The following is a 17,834-nucleotide window of genomic DNA, read 5'->3' as shown; positions in this document are numbered from 1 at the left end:
TTAAAATGAAACACCCTATATATAAATATATATTTAGTGGAATCTATCACGATAAGTTATATTGAAAGCTTTCCAACAAGGACACAGTGTGACACAGTGTATCATTCTATCTTCTTTCAATCCAGTGAACAACAAAGATAGAATGATACTCTGTATCACATTATATCCTTGTTGGAAAGCTCCCATAATTGTGTATATGTATCGATGATCCCCCAAGTAACAAACTGGACGTCACCAAACGTCAAAATAACGTCATTTTCATGAATATATTGTTCATCCTCTATAAAACGCATTTGTTTTATTTCGATATTTTACTTTTTAGTTATAGTTCTTAAAAAGAAACAAAGATATAATTTAACCGGAGATTAAAGTTAACCGACGTTTATGAAACTGGCCCTAATGACGTCTAATGACGTCATTCGACATCAAAATGACGTACACTTGCTACCTGGGCCTAAACTACAAATTATGAGTATAATTACAATAACTTCATCATCCTATTAGGCGGAATATTTGCTATCTTAGTAACTTTATATTTAATAGTAGTCTCTATATTTAATAGTAGTAATAGTACTCAGTAAACTCTATATTTAAATCCTTTCTAATATAACTAAAAAGTAAGATATCGAAATAAAAAAAAATCCATTTTATAGGAGATAAACAATATATTCATGAGATCTGATCAGAATTTCCAGATAATGTTAACCTTTTTCACAAAAAAATATCAAATATCGTAAAAAAGCCACTTTTTCATATTAAACCTCAATTATTTCGGAAACTTGACGTGCTAGTGAAAATTAGCTTGCGGCATCGCTTTCAACATCCAAAAATCTATAAGAAATACCTTATCTGGTTTAAAATAATAAAAAAAATATTTTTTTGTAAACTAGTGTAATTAAGAACTTTATCCTTATAATGATGCAATTTATGCACTGCACTTATATTGCTTAGATATACATACATATATCGAGAAGAGACAAAATATATTATCTCTCTATTCAAGTTGCGTCCTCTCGTTTTCGAGTGCATACTAATGCGGAGGAACTCGATCAAGGATGCACAAGGATATGCCTTGTCGAAATCTCGTTTACGTAACAGGACGCACCTCGTGGATTTGTAATCAGGCCTTTCGTAATTTAATAATTTCGCGCAACCGATCTCTCTCTCTCTAGACTCTAGGAAATTTTGATCGAAATGCGAGCTAGGAATCTCTAAGAAATAAAATTTTCAAAGCCGGAATTTTGAATTACTATTATAAATTATTTGAATTATTATATATTAATAGTTTCGTCGGAATTTTAAATCCCATGACTAAAAAAGGAAGATTAATTAGTTACTGTAGAATGGAATAAAAATATATTATTGGGGACAATTTTACATTAAATAAAGAAAAGCCTCGATATCCTATCCAATGTCTCAGTAAATTAAAAGCATTTAGAGAAAAAATTGTGCAAATGGAAATTTGCACATTGCTCTTCCTCATCATTTTATTTCGCTAATTATAAGATGGTTTTTCAATTATGGCAATGTGCAAGTTAAGCTTCCTCTATGAGGATGCTATAATTGAAAAACCATCTTAATTAGCGAAATAAAATGATGAGGAAGCAATGTGCAAATTTCCATTTGCACAATTTTTTCTAATACTAGCAAACCTTATATATAATTACAAAATATTTTCTTAAAGAAATTTTTTTAAAGATTTCTATACTAATGTGTTCTGAATGTTGTATAATTCGTCAATTTACAATTAAAAGAAATTCACCAATTCTCAATAAATTTAATATCAATCATGCTTTAATGATATTTATTTATTTAAAACTTTCAAAAAATTTTAATTTTAAAATAATTAAAAATTTTATAAAAAATAAATCATTTTAAAAATTCTCCCTAAATTAAATATCAATCATTCTTTAATGATATTTTCAAAAGTTCGATAGGTTCGATATTTCAAAATTTACGAAAGTTAAAGCATGTACAAACTTTTCTTGAAATTTATAATTTTATAAAAAAAAAACACTTTCACTGATCCTCGTCAAATTAAACAACAAACATCCTTTAATGATACTCTATTTATGTAAAAAAATTTATGTAAAAATATTTGTCTGATATCTCAAAATTCACAGAAGATAAAATAACCACATAAATTTTTTTAAAAAATTTTATAAAAACTTTATAAAAAATGAACCCTTTCACCGATCCTTGTTAAATTCAATACCAAATATCCTTTATTGGTACTTTATTCATCTAAAAAAAAATTAGTTCGATATCTCAAAATTTGCGAAAAATAAAAATGCACATTTCTTAAAAATTCAAAATTTTATAGAAAACGAATCCTTTCACCGATCATCGCCAACCTCAATACCAAATATCTTTAAATGATAGTCTATTTGTGTAAAAAAATGTATCCAGATATCTTAAAATTTACGGAAATTAGAACAATCACAGACATTTTTCATAAAATCTAAAATTTTATAAAAATCAAATCCTTTCGATTCTCGTCAAATTCAATACCAACCATCCTTTAATGATAGTCTATTTACATAAAAAAATGTATCCCGATATCTTAAAATTTACGGAAGTTAGAGCAACTACAGACATTTCTCAAAAAATTCAAAATTTTATAAAAAATGAAACACTGTATGAATTTTTACAAAAATGACAGTAAATAAAAGTGTTGTTCCACTTTACTTGTATGCCAAATTGGAGCGCTGCAAGTCAAATAGTTTTTGAGATATTTAAATTTAAAAAAACATGGGTGGGCACATGCATACATACACACACACATACGGAGATTTTTTAAAAATGTTATTTTTCGATGTTTTGGAACATTCTAAACACATTGGCATAGAAATCTGAAAAAAAATTTTTTTCACGAAAACAAAGCTTCCTCTACGAGGAAGCAAAAAGGGCCTTGATTGAATGATCCGGCATAATTTATTGGGAGGAAAGATCACTGTTAATTGACGCAGTGTAATTCCCCTCCTATGACATTTATTATTAATAATCTATCACAAAAAGACTGGTTACGTCAAGTCATTATGTCATGAATCTGCTTATGTCAGAATCAGGCATAAAGCGTAAGCGTAAACCACATAACCAGAACAATCGTTTCAGTCATTCCATTGTCTTGTATATAACAAGCAGTCTTCATCACAAACTAGCTGTTATCTACAATGTATATCAAGTGCTAATCAGGGATCGTTGAAAGATTCATACAATTTAATATCTGCGATCTTCTTCGACGAATTAAAAATATTACAGAAACACAGAGTAATTGAAACATTCTTAAGAGAGAAATAGATATACTTAGAAGACGTTCAAAGCAAAAAAATGGAAAATTATTTTATATAAAATTTTATTATTTTATAAAATCTATATTTAAAAAAAAATATATATATATATATAAATTATATATTATACATTCATTATATTATATAATAATATATTTATATAATTTATATTATTAATTTATTAATTTATATAATAATTAAATTATTAATTTATATAATAATATATATTATAAATTATATATTATATTATATATTATATATTAATTTATATTAGGTATATTATATATTAATTTATATTAGGTATATTATATATATTTATTATATTATATATATTAATTATATATATATTATATGTACCTATATAATATAATATAATAAATTTCCGGAAGGAAATTTTTTCGTTTTACGCGTTAATATGTAATGTATTGTGTAACAAGATTAAAGCAAATATCATGTCGCGCTAGTTGTTGAGCCGTTACGTTATAAAGCTGAATGTTTAATAATTGGATTTTATGAAATAACGATCCGAATATCCAATTAACGACAAAGCGGCACTTCGTTATTGCGGATAATGAATATCGCGCGATAGAAAAAGTTTAATGATCGAAAAAAATATCTATCGGCAAAGATTCGCAGGCAAACACACAAATTTAACGTCAAGGATGCAGATGTTTTGTATAAGTTAGAAAAAAAATGTGAAACATTTCGATTAATTAATTAATATTATCCCCATTACGTGTAATCATAATAAAAGGCTATTACATAAAAATCATTATTATAATAAGAAAATATCATTCTATAAATTTATTAAAGAGAATATCTTTTATACAACTGTATGCAGAAAATAATCCATATATATAAATCTTTGCGCATCATTTTTATAATTATATGTATATATCCATAAACGTCGATTTTGTTATTATTTATATTACGTGCTCTTTTGTTTAAATTAATCCGACACGCATTACGTGCAATGCAACTAAACAAGCGATATGTGCTATTCCTGAAATATGTGCATCGAAATATGTCACATAATTTTACGTCATAGCACGCGAATGTAAGCCCTTGAATCAGATTTGCGGATAAAACGATCTTATATCACATTATCATACTATTAGATCATACTATCAGATATCATATCTATCAGAGCGCGACTGTAAATTGCATCAAGAAATTGGGTTTTTTTACGCGAAAACAATAAAATAAAATAATAAATAAAAAAGATAAAGATGCAAAATTTTACATGTCACGTAGAATTATCAATACGTTGAGAGATTAATGAAATTTAAAGTCTCCAATTTTCTAATCAACGTTCTTCAATCAATTCTCATCGATGTAATCACACTAAAATATTCAATTTATCCAATTAAAAAACTAACTTTTCATGCTTGTAACTTTGCCCTATGATGGAGTCGGAATCTTTTGAACGCAATTAAATCGTCGAAAGTAAATCTCATTAAATATCTTTGACATGCAAATATACACTAACTTGTGTGGCTATTCAACGTCTGTTCAACCTCGATTAATTAATTAACGCGTGAGCAGAAAAGAGAGAAAAAAAGAAAGAAAAAGGGAGAGTACCGCTCAGTCGAGATCCGATATTTTTCGAAAGAAGAGAGGGATCGATTGAAAAAAAAAAATGACAGTCGAGCTTTGTGCGAGCCATTCGTTTATTTGCGTGCATTCGCGATTGGGATAATTGCATCGCATTGCATCACCGGCTGAACTTTTGTCATTGCAATCTGCGCGCAGTTGCAAAAACTATCGATAGTAATAATTATATAACTTTGCCTTACGATAACGATGAGTGAGTCACTCGTGGTACAGATTATCAAAATTGAAAAACACGAGTTGTGATTTCGCGATTTCTATGGGAACACGGTTCAATCTGTCACTTTTTTCAAATTTCTATATGATACTATTGCTTAATCTTTTTTTGTAACTATATATAGGATATGTTTACGGAATACTTGAACAAATATAAAGTTACAGTAAAACAAAGTTTATGTTAAATAATCATAGGTTATTATTAAATAATCATAAATAATAAGCACTCGTAAGAAATGCTGAAAATGGCCGCCATTTGATTGAAGACAGCTAGATTTTTAGCTATAGGGACATTTCAAACATCTAGTGTATTTGCAACCTATTGATAACGAGATGCTACGCCACCGCATTATTAATCCTTGTGACATTATACGAAATCGTCCGGGAACCTTTTGAAGTCGACAATTCAATAACACAATCCGCCATTTACTCCGCCATTTCAATGGCTATCTTCAATCAAATAACGGCCATTTCGAGCATTTCTTATGAGTTAAGTGCTTATTTATGATTATTTAATAATAAAACGTTAACATAAAACTTTTTGTTTTATGACAACTTCGCAATCATTCATTTTTGACTCAAATTTTCGTTAACACAATATCAAGAAATTAAATAAAAATCTCAATTCAAGATTTTTTTAAAATTAAATAGTCAACTCTGCGTGCAATTATCCCAGCGAGAAATGATTGATCGAATCGATGTCACATTGACGTCAAGGGATTAATAATAATATTAATAGTAAGCTAATCTCTGTTATATGAGTGCAAAATGAATACACACGTAACTAGATTACAACAATATGTGCAATCCGGAGATACTATTCTGATATTTTATGCTCATTTCCAGCGCAACCGCAAGAAACAATGAGATATATCGATATGGTCATTTTAATGCGAGGAAAATTGCTTAACAGACTGATTAATTAGCTCTACAATGAGAACATGTCGTATATTCGGAATTTTGAGAAGGAATAGGACTTTTAAGTCTTCAGATTATAAAATAAAAATATAAGTAGAAAAAGATCAAAGTTGACAAAATGAAATTTCTTGATTTTACGTAGAAAAGGATAAAACAAGATTGAAAAATTAATTAGCGAAATAAAATGATGAGGAAGCAATATATTCATATATTAAGAGTGTTTAACTTGATCTCAAATTCTTCAACAATATAATTTTTATACAAAATAAGTTAAAGAAGATGTATTGGCTATAAAAGAAAATAGTGCAAGAAACATATAGATTTTAATAATAATAATAATAATAATGATGATGATGATGATGATGATAATAACAATATAAGTATTATTATTTCTAATTAATAATTTAACTGAAAAAATTTAATGTATGTACAAAAATCTATGTTACTAAATTTTATATATAGTACACTGGTCAAAAAAATTATCGCAACACGTAATTAATATCCGCGAAAAATTGTCGTATTTAAAAAATTTTTTTTTGTTTTAAAGGGTAAAATCTCTACTTTAAGGAACTTTTGTTCGATTTTGATTTTATCCTTTCCCCCTCCCTCTAACCCTTTAAAAGTAAGGACGTGTTTTTTTTTCAAAAAATTGCATAGTTTGACGAACTCTACGGGGTGTAATAAATATTTTTCGCAAATATCATCATAATTATCGTAAAATATGGACTTTTCTCTACAAATTACCTCTTGCAGGCGCTCACGCATATTAATGCAGGCTCTAATTGTGACTTGCGGAATTTCAAACCATATTCGATGTAGGGCTGCTTCCAATTGCTGGAGATTGGTTGGTAGTCTTTCAAAATCACGCAGCCATCTTCCCATCATGTCCCACAAGTGGTCATCCGAAGACGAGGCAGAAATACACAATTTTAAATACAAACATATATCCCTGTCCCAACACACACACACACACACACACACACGATGGGCAAAATTTGACCAGCAACCTCCCAGTAGTGCCCATCGGGTAATGCTAATGTTGGCGGTAATTGAATACATAGGCAAAAATGCATAGATAACTTTGATACGCCGTAACTTCGCGAAAAAAAATCGTGCGGTATTCAATTTTTTTAAAAATTTGTAAAGAAAAGTCCATATTTTACGATAGTTATGATAATATTTGCGAGAAAAATTTATTACACCCCGTAGAGTTCGTCAAACTATGCAATTTAAAAAAAAACACGTCTTTACTTTTAAAGGGATAGAGGGAGGGGGAAAGGATAAAATTAAAATCGAACGAAAGTTCCTTAAAGTAGAGACTTTACCCTTTAAAACAAAAAAAAAAAAATTTTGAAATACGACTTATTTAAATTTATGCTAAATTTTGATATTAATTACGTGTTGCGATAATTTTTTTGACCAGTGTATAACGTCATAAAAGCTGTATTTGCATTCTAGGAAACAGAAAGACAGGAAGAGTGAAATCAATTTATTCATAAAAATAGAATACTTTTGAAGATTTCAAGTGAATTAATAAAATTATAATTCCAGATTTAATTACAAATGTATCCAACTGAGTTATGACGATATATTCAAATCCGAGGGCGTCATTCGCAGATAAAGAATTTAATAAGATCGAAATGTATATTCGCAAAAAAACTCTCATCAATTTATCCCACGAATTTTCTCATTCCATAATTGTCTTATAGCGTTAATTCGTTAGCGTTAATTCTAGCTTATTCTTTAAATAGAATTCTTGTGTTGTAAAAATTAAAAAATTTATCTACTTATAGCAATGTAAACACTGCATAATTAGAGCATTTTAAGTACACATAACGATACAACAATACTATCGCAGTTTGTTCGGGGAAACTTTTTTATTGGAAAAATAAGAATAAGGAGAATTAAAATCTAGAATAATTTTTGAAGTCACGTTGCTTTCATGTGCTCTATTATATAAATTGTCTCTTTCTTCCCTCTCTTTGAAGATCATGTAACCCAATAACGATCAGTTTATTCAGATTTCGAGATAAATTTCCCGAGCGTCCTTCAGATTATTCTAAAATATCTCTTTTAACATTTGAACTGTTGCCTACTTTAATAAAAGAATATATGTATAGAGTATACATTGCCAATCGAGACAAGGATTGATATTAGAGAAAAAAAGGGGACTCTCATATCGGCATTTGATTTGTGAGACTCGACATTGTTTAATTTTATATAAAATATTTTTTTGCAAAAAAAAATTTTTTCTAAAATATATTAAAAAAATTTTGTTTTAATGGACCAAAGTGCCTGTATTCCCCTCATTTCTAATCTCAACTTTCCCTTGTACGGCTTCGTCTAATTAATCTAATTTTAATCTATTCTGAAATCAAGTTGCAATTTCAATTTTCATCATGAAAAACAAAAGAATTTTTCTTTTACACACAAAAGAGTGTATTTTATAATAATATTAATTATAATATATTATAATATATTAATATATAATTATAATATTAATTATATTAATTATATATAATATATAATATTATATAATAATATTAAGTAATAAAATTAAATTAAATGGAAGAAAAGAATATTTTTATTGCGATAAAGAAAAATTAATTAAAAATTAATTAATTAATTAATTGCAAAAATTTATTACTTATTTGAGCGCCCTCTCAGTTATTCTCCTCTACTGCACGCTATATATATGTATTTAATGTAATTATTATAATATTTAATGTAATTATTATAATATTTAATGTAATTATTATAATTAATAAAGCTGATATAGCAGTGACAAAAAATAAGTGGAAAACAATATCCTTTCTCGCGTTATTTATTTTTACCCAGTGAAAAATAGTAGTTGAATGGACGTCGATTCGATCAATTATTTCTCGCTGGATAGTTAGTTATTTTCGCATTAGTTATTTTTAATTGTTAAAATGGAGTTACAAGCGAATACTTCTCTGCAATCCCAGTAGAGGACAGATCCGCTTCAGGACTAGCGACCCTGCCCACGTAAGCTCTTGGTTACCCTCCTTCTCCTGCTACCGAAGGGAACCAAGTCCTCAACCCACTCCCATCCGCCCACCCATTAACCCTATCCACGCCTATCCTTAGGAGTAAACCTATTCAAAAATCCTAGAGGAAAGCAACGGGAAACTACCTTTATAGTATCTTTTCCAAGAGAACTACATGGATTCTCTCATGGTAAAAAATGTCCGTAGTATACAACACAAAAACCAAATAAACTATATTATAGTGCAGGTAGAGATCCTGCAATGTGAAGACCTTGCCTGGAATTGACTGTGACAGTGATCACAAGCTACTTATGGCTAAAATCAAGATCCATCTTAAAACGAAAAAATCTATAAAAAAGCTCCCCCCTTTGAGCCCTGATAACATGAACCAATTCAAGCAAAAACTGGAAAAGAAGTTAGATGCAGCGGCAGATGAAATAAAACAAACCAGCCCGGAGGAGATGTGGCAAGGTATCAAATCAATCATGCTGACCACCAAAGAGCAAGTGTTACAAGGAAAAAATGGAAACGCAAATCAGAAGAGTAAGCAATGGATGACTGACGAGACTTGGAATGTGGTGAAGGAAAGAAAAACTCTCAAACAGAAAGGCATAAACACCGAAGAACAGAAAACTGAATGCCGTAGACTAAACCGGGAGATACAGCGGTTATACAGGTGTGACAAAAACCATTATTTACAAAGGGCATGCCAAAAAATCGAAAGGTTGGCTGGTAAAAACGAAACACGGGAGCTTTTTCGGAAAATTAAGGAGATCACAAGAGAGTTCGGAGCGAGAACCTGAAGAATTGAGGACAAGAATGGAAAAGTCATTACCGACATAGAAGGAGTTGTGGAAGTATGGCGGATACTGTGAAGATCTATACAGAGACGAGGGTCAAAAACATGAATTAACATGCCTCTCGTCAACGCGTCTTCCGTCGATCTCTCAAGTAGAACAGGAACCCGACATTCTAAGAGAGGAAATTGAACATGCCATCCGCAGATTCAAAAACAACAAGTCTACAGGTGAAGACAACATAAGTGGAGAAATGCTAAAACAACTGAGCCCCAAAGGAATCGACTTCCTATGGAAAATCTGCAACAAAATATGGCAGACAGGGCAATAGCCAAGCGACTGGTGTACGTCCACACTTTTGTTCCCCTCCATAAGAAAGGTTCAAGTCTGAAGTGCAGCAATTACAAAACCATTGCGCTAATGTCCCATTCTAGTAAAGTCATGCTCAGCGTTCGGTTACAACGACTTTGGGGTTTCTTGGAGTGGCAAATCGCGTAAGAGCAAGGCGAGTTTGTGAGTGGAAAGGGCACGAGGGAGCAGATCGTAAATATACGGCAAATCATCGAAAAAGCCAGAGAATTCATAAAATCTACATACGTCTCTTTCCTTGACTACAGCAAAGCTTTCGACTCTGTAAATTGGCGTCAACTATGGGCTGCACTTCTGGACATGGGAACGCCGCAACACTTGGTCTCATTGTTGCAGCACTTGTATAAGGATAGCAAAGCAATTATTAAGTTCAATGGTAGAAACTCCAAACCCCCTTCCAGATACGAGGGGTTCGCCAGGGATGCGTCCTGTGTCGCCCTTATTATTTAATATACCTATATGGAGAACACATACTAACAATAAGAAGAACCCTGGACAACTAGGAAGGCGGCATCGTCATCGACGGAAAAAAAATAAACAACTTGAAAACAAAAAAGGGTCGAAAAAGAAAGCTTGAACTTCGGGCTAAAGATAAATCGGCAAAAACTAAGCTGATGATAGTAGATCGCACTAACACGATAAAAGATGCCCCCAGCATTCACGGAGTAGAAATCGTCGAAGAAATTACCTATCTGGGTACGCTCATAAACAGAGAAGGCAACTCATCCTCAGAGATAAGAAGGCGCATAGCAATAGCCAAAACAGCGATGACTAAACTCAACAAAATATGGAAGGACATCCATATCACAAACACGACAAAGCGTCGGCTCGTCGGCACACTTGTCTTTCCGTTGGGATTATACGAGGCTGAGGTATGGACGCTGAGGGCGGCTGACGGATCGAGAAAAGATGCTTTTGAAATGTGGTGCTGGAGACGACTCCTGAGGATTCCCTGGACGGCAAAGAGAATTAACTAACTCATCTATACTAAAAGAACTCAATGTCCAAGATCGTTTGTCAACCATCGTAAAACGGCGAATCCTGAGATATTTCGGGCACGTCATCCGGAGGAATGATTACAATCTAGAGAAGTTGGTTGTCCAGGGAAAGGTTGAAGGAGTATGACCGCGAGGACGCTCCTCAAAGCGTTGGATCGACCAGGTCAAAAAATGCATGGAGGGGAGCCTCCAGGACAATATAAGAGACGCCTTGAATAGGGATAAGTGGAGAGTAATTACTGGCTCCATATCAGGAGGGACATGGGGTCATATAATATACAATATATATATATATATATTATTTCCGCGTTAGTTATTTTTAGATAGTTATTTCCGTGTAAATGCGATGGCAATAATGGAAAAAATGTATCGATTTTATAATTGTTACACAAACATATCGCACGTTTCCGTCCATCTGTGTGAATTTAATTAATTCAGCGTCAGAGTATTAGCGGGCTCTGATTACGCATAATCTAGATATCGAGAACATCAGCATAATCATCTAGGTTCTATTATTGTACCCTGCGATTATCTTACTATATAGAGATATATGTCGTCTCTCATTTAGATTATAAAATTATCCCGATTTCAGCAAATGTGTAATTATAGAAATTCCGATTTGGCACAAATAATAGGGTCAAATTTAGATCGAAATTCTTTTTAGCTAATTACACAGTACAAAAATTAACTACCTATTTTTTTTATCAAATGGTCATCCATCTTATTATTTGAGAATTGAAAATTATTGTATCATCACGTAGTAGTCATGAACTGCGAATGCGAATCAGAATAACGCATAATAGTCCCTGGATCAGGAGTTTCTCCCAGTGATTCTTTTCATGCTTACGATGCAAATGTTTTTGGCTGCTGAATAATTGGCACTGCACACGTATTGATTTTTCAAAGTGCAGTGTCTCGAGGGTATATCCACCCCTTGACATCGATCGGTAGAGTAAGGAGTAAGTTCAATGACCGCGGCATAACTAGTTTCCAAGATTTAAACCGTGAACGGAAAGAGAGGGAGGGGGAGAGAGAAAAGAAGCAGCATTCCAAGCTACCAAACTGAAATCATATATTTCTAAAATCGGTTAGGTTAGGTTAGGTTAGGTTAGGTTACGGATCATTATTTGATCGTGATTGTATTCGACATTTAAATAACGAGTGACAGATAAAACCATCAAAAGGATAATGACGATTCATGAGAAAAATTCGCAAACGAAAAAATTTATTCATTTAACAAATAATATATATATAAATGTGATATAATATATATATTTTTTTTGCTAGATTTTGTACATATATATATAAATTTTTAAAGAGAATATATATTTAGAATTTATATATCTTTTATAAATATATATAATATATATTTTTTAATTCTTTTAATTCCTCTAAAAATGTATAATACGTAAAGTATCTATTAACAAATTAATTTTTTAAAAATTATTATATGTTTTGAGCAAACCCACTAACTGTACAATAAAAAAATACTCCCAGTATCACGTTTTCTTATTATACCGTTCAAATTGAATCGTCAAAGATCAAATATCTAGAATTATATACGAGTCACGTTTATCGTTACTGTTTTCCTTTAAAGCGTGACGTAGATTCTTTGAATCGAAGTCTTTCATCGTAGTCCCGCTTTGATTGCTGCTGTGCAGCTGCAACCAATTCCAACCCCAACCCCACAGCTTCCGATATCCTCCTCTCGGCATCGTCCTCTCACGTGGACGGCGAGGCATGCGCGCGTTCCCGCGTTTCACCTGCGACGGTATAAAAGGCCGCGTCGGATGCATCGGGTTCAGTCTGATCTCGATAATTTCAAGGTAAACATCGCAGATCTTACCTTGAAGAAAAAGGGATCCAGAGAGAGAGAGAAAGTGATCGAGCGATCGATCGAACAAAGATAAATATATACAGCGAAATAAGTTCTCGGAAGGGTCAACAAGTGTGTAACAAGTGTTTCCCCGTGTGCGTGTGAAATCACTCGACTCGACCGAGGATAACAACCACTTGCATTCGATTTATTCTCTCGAAAGCGTGTGTCATCTCAAGTGACATGATAAATAACGTGGACAATATGGAGGACTCCACGCAGCTGACCGATCTAAGCCATCATCGATCACCCCAGCATCATCATCATCGGTATCACTATCATCACCGAGGTAGAACGCCCGTGGGCGAGATCGGCGACGACGAGTGCAGCACCGACAGCGGCTGCAGCAGCGGCGGCAGCACCGGAAGTAGCAGCAAACGCCTGTCGCGTTCCGAAAGCGGCGAACGCCTGTGCAGATCCAGCCGATCACCGAGAACCCACTGTTACTTGGAACGATTCCGGGGACGACCCACGCGATCCCAGGAACGGTTCAGCAGCAGCGTCGAGAGATCGTCGGAACGTACTTGCAGTCCCTTCAAGGATGTCAAGAATCTGTCTCTTGGCGGGGTCTCATCCTCGTCCTACTCGTCCAGTCCCTCGGACGCGCACAGCAGCAGCGACAGCGATTCCCTAAAAAGGTCATCCACCGCGGAGACTCTGCGCCGGGCCTTCGAGAGTCTGAAGATCACCTCGTCCAAATGGGAGAACAACAAGGAGAAGAAGCTCGTCAAGAAGAGCCCCAAGAGAATCCTGCGTAGTCCGGTGTCCTACATGTACGTCCGCGGACTGTCCGGTCTGCCGACCCAAAGGGTCCCACGAAATTCGGTTCACCTTCAGCAGACGATAAGGATTTGCTCCTGCCGGGATCCGATCGAGTTCTATCAATAGATAGATCCTGAGAGGCGGAGACTAGGAAAGATATTGTAGGACCAAGACACACTCTGCCAGGAAAAGATGTTAAGGATTAGTATATGCGCGATCGAGTGTAGATCCTTCTCGCCGAGTTTTTACTAAAAATTCCCCACGTGTTCCAAAACATGGAACGATTGCTGAGGACTTTCCCAGACTCTCTTCGTGGAATTTCGCATCCCCCTTTTCTAATTCATTGTCTGTTTTCATCTACGATTCATGCGGGGGATATTTTCATCAATCAGATACTTTTGTCCTCAAGTAGTATAAGTCAGCGTAATGCCGGACTCGGTCAGACCGATCGGTTAGGTCGAGACAAAAATAGAAATAAAAAGAAAAAAAAACATAAAATTCTCGAGAGATGAGATAATTGAATTAACTCATCAATGTATGGGTATCCGGGTATCCCCAACTACATGTTTTCGACATATTGACAATTTCTTTATAGCGACTGAGCATTGAACATTCTTTATTTTCACTATATTTTAGAAGGTTTACCGAATATAAAGGCTTTTTGTATTGTGTTTCGAGCGGAGGAAAGTTCCGACACATTTTTAACATTTAAATAAGTTGCTTCGGATACCCAGGTACTCAAAAGTTCATTGACTAAAGGATTTAAATAAATATATTAAGCGCAGATGGTTCTCGATACAAACAGCTATTATCACGAAAGTGATGAACATAGAGCAGAATATACGAACATCCAGTTCTGTTGATTGTTAGTTCCGAATTGAGGAATCACAGAGAAAATGGGACAAATCTTTTATGTATTCGGGATCGTCTGCGCGACACTTTCTAATACTTTTGCAACATCTTTTTACCAAAATCTTTGTCATCAATCTGTATCAAATCATGTCGTAGGATGTTTAAAAAGCCAAGATACTCTTCTCGTAATTACAATTATACACATTTTAACTAACTAAGGATATCTAATCTCGAGTCGGACTAATGTTCTCTCTCTGATTGAGCGTATTGGAGGATATTTAGCGTACGAACAGCAGACTGATAGATTTAATGTAACATTAATCATTAATCCATCATTTATCAACAAAAGTATGTAGGATTTCGCTAATCTTATGCTACTTATCTTTATTGTAACTTCCATTAAAATAGTTTACTCGGAAATCGCTTCGAGAGACAAATGACTTCTTAACGAAAAATACGAGAAGAATATAATAATAATAATAGCGACGATAATATTATTAAGGGAAATATCGTAAAGAGATATTCAAAATTATTTGATACGCGACAAGACACGACTCTCAGGTGCATTTTAACGTCTCTAGGGCACTTTAATTAAATATTAATTAAATATTATATATTATTAATGTAATATAATAATATAATATAATATAAAATATAGTATAATATATAATATATATTATTTATCTATTATATTATTATTATTATATTATATTATTATTATTATATTATTAAGGAACTTTAATTAAATATATTAATTAAATTGCGGCGAGGGTATATGTACATTCGAAAATCGAATGATCAATTTCTCGATTATTCCTCGATTTTTGTACTTTTCGTTTCATTTATCCATCGTCATCGATGATGCGTTAATAATTACTTTTAATCGGCACGTAAGAGACACGGTCCTAATTAGTCGCGCAATAAAAGTCAATTATATCAATTGTATATTAAATAAATCTTTCTGATATTAAACAAATTTCGAATAAATTGGTGCATAAATATTTTAAAAGGATAGGATTTCTTAAAGAATTTCTAAAATAGATTCTTTTCGTACCGTTTCGATAATAATTTGTCCTACTTATATATTTTTAACAATACATCAAATTCCATTTAAAAAATGAAATACCCAATTAATAGCGAAAATGTATCGAGTAATTGTAAATAATTAAGAAACTAAGATCGGTGTCTCAAAAACATTATATCAGACCAAAAATAAGGAAACTGCCCTTGACATCTCGTACGACAGCACGAATCATTGTCCTACATAAAACAACTTTTGCGCAATAAAAATGTATATCATTTATAGGACGTTTTGCGTGCATCTCACCTCGATTACGCAAAGAAGAAATCGATTCATTCATATATATAGTATCAAAGAACGAATATCTCGATATTATCTCTGTGTGAATATATATGAGAATATGTGCATTCATATATCATGTAAAAATTAGAATCGACAGATCCCTGTATCTTGCGTGAAAAAGCGAGAGATTATTGACTCGTTGTTTGTCAGGAGCATGTATGACTTACAAAAGTATTAACGATGCAAACAGAACTGATCTGACTCGTCAGATCTTTGAGAAATTTGAAATATTGTTAAAATCGTATAAAAATTCTTTATGAATTTATTTATTTAAATTTATATAAAATTTATTATCTTCACACATACAGATAACTTTTCGATTTCGAGTAATATTTTTTATAAATAATTGGAAATTATTAAATTCTTCTTAAATATACTACTGAAATTATATGTATATATGTAATACATATGTATATGCCTTGTTAATACTAATCACGATTCTTTATTTCGTGACTTTCGTTACGTAAATGGTTACGCAGCGTGTATGGCTGATCTAACTAATTGACTGATGTAACCGTTCTACGTATAATTATTGCTGTTCACAATCATAAACTGAAACGTACGACTGTGCGTCGAGGAAATCATCCACGACCGGCGGATACTGATTAATCTCAAAATTAAAAAAATGAAAAAAAATTTTAATGTCAAAAAAAAATCGAAAAAATTCGCAAAAATTCGAGAGAGAAAGAGAGAGAGAGAGAGAGAGTATAAAAAATGTTTATACGATTCATTTCTAGTGCCTTGTAGATACTTCTCATACGTAATTATACATACGTAATTAGATGTTATCACAATTGGCGAAAGTGCGAGAGAGAGAGAGGGAGTCAGAAAAGTATAAAATTATATATATATCCGCCACAGTCGGACCTTCGTTACATATATGTGTAAGTATGCAGATGAATGCAGTAGTAACAGAGAATGATTGCTGTGCGAGAGAGAAAGAGAGAGAATGAGTTTCGCTACCAAAAAGATGAGGAGTGAAGATCAATTATACTCAGGACTGAATGTTTTGTATTTGTCTATGTCGACATAATTTACGATTCGAATAAACGTTTTTCATTCTAAAATCGTTCTTCCTTCTTTTCCCTTCAATTAAATCATAATAATTAAGCATAATAATTAAGAATGCATGAACAAGAATGGAGAATTTTCAAGTTTATACACACACACAGGGATATCTGCAATATACAGGGTGGTTCACGTAACGGTTGCCACGATTTTTGAGACATTTCCGCCAGTTTAAAAAAAAGTTTATACAGTGAAAATTAATCTGCTTTACGCAAGCTATAACTGCAATAAAAAAAATTAAAAAAAATTTTTTTTTTTATAAACAAATCAATGTCACCTTAAATTTTTTTAATGGAACCACCATATTTTTTTTTATACGTTGACGGTTACAAACTGATAAATTTTTTATTCGTGACATTTTTTGTCAAATTATTGTAAGTGCCCTAAAAATTGTGGCAATTGTTACGAGAACCACCCTTATAAGATTATGTAAAATTAAGGCTCCTGGTACCTTGCCGACCATGTCGGAATCGTGACGTCAGAGGCGAGAAAATACACGCAATTTTTTTTAGATGCCATTTCTAAATAAAAACATATTTGCATAAAATAACACTTGTGATCTCTTTAATACACTTCTAAAAAAACGTCGAAAACTATCCTTTTCCCTTTATAATCAATCAACAGCTGTAAAATGTAATATTATGAGGCCCAGTCCGTCTGGTCTTTGCACATGCGCAGTCATTCCGCATGTCAAAGTCTGATATCT

The 17,834-nt window shown here is 32.6% G+C and overlaps 1 protein-coding gene across 1 annotated transcript; it reads left to right on the top strand.

Moving 5' to 3' along the window:
• The first annotated feature begins 12,741 nt into the window (after nt 1–12,741).
• Nucleotides 12,742–15,328, top strand: LOC145934827 (uncharacterized). Its single transcript, XM_083035607.1, has one exon. It carries the CDS (start codon nt 13,267–13,269, stop codon nt 13,969–13,971), a length of 705 nt encoding a protein of 234 aa, XP_082891733.1. The 5' UTR covers nt 12,742–13,266; the 3' UTR covers nt 13,972–15,328.
• The last annotated feature ends 2,506 nt before the right edge of the window (nt 15,329–17,834 follow it).

Source organism: Prenolepis imparis, unplaced genomic scaffold, assembly GCF_030444845.1.
Source record: "Prenolepis imparis isolate NDT839.2.m4 unplaced genomic scaffold, iyPreImpa1.0 SCAF_4, whole genome shotgun sequence".
Taxonomy (NCBI): Eukaryota; Metazoa; Arthropoda; class Insecta; order Hymenoptera; family Formicidae; genus Prenolepis; species Prenolepis imparis.
The sequence above is the reverse complement of the archived record's forward strand: the minus strand, read 5'-3'. Positions and strand labels throughout refer to the sequence as shown.

Excerpts from the sequence above, each read along its gene's own strand:
- LOC145934827 (XM_083035607.1), top strand. The coding sequence starts at position 13,267 with ATGATAAATAACGTGGACAATATGGAGGACTCCACGCAGCTGACCGAT.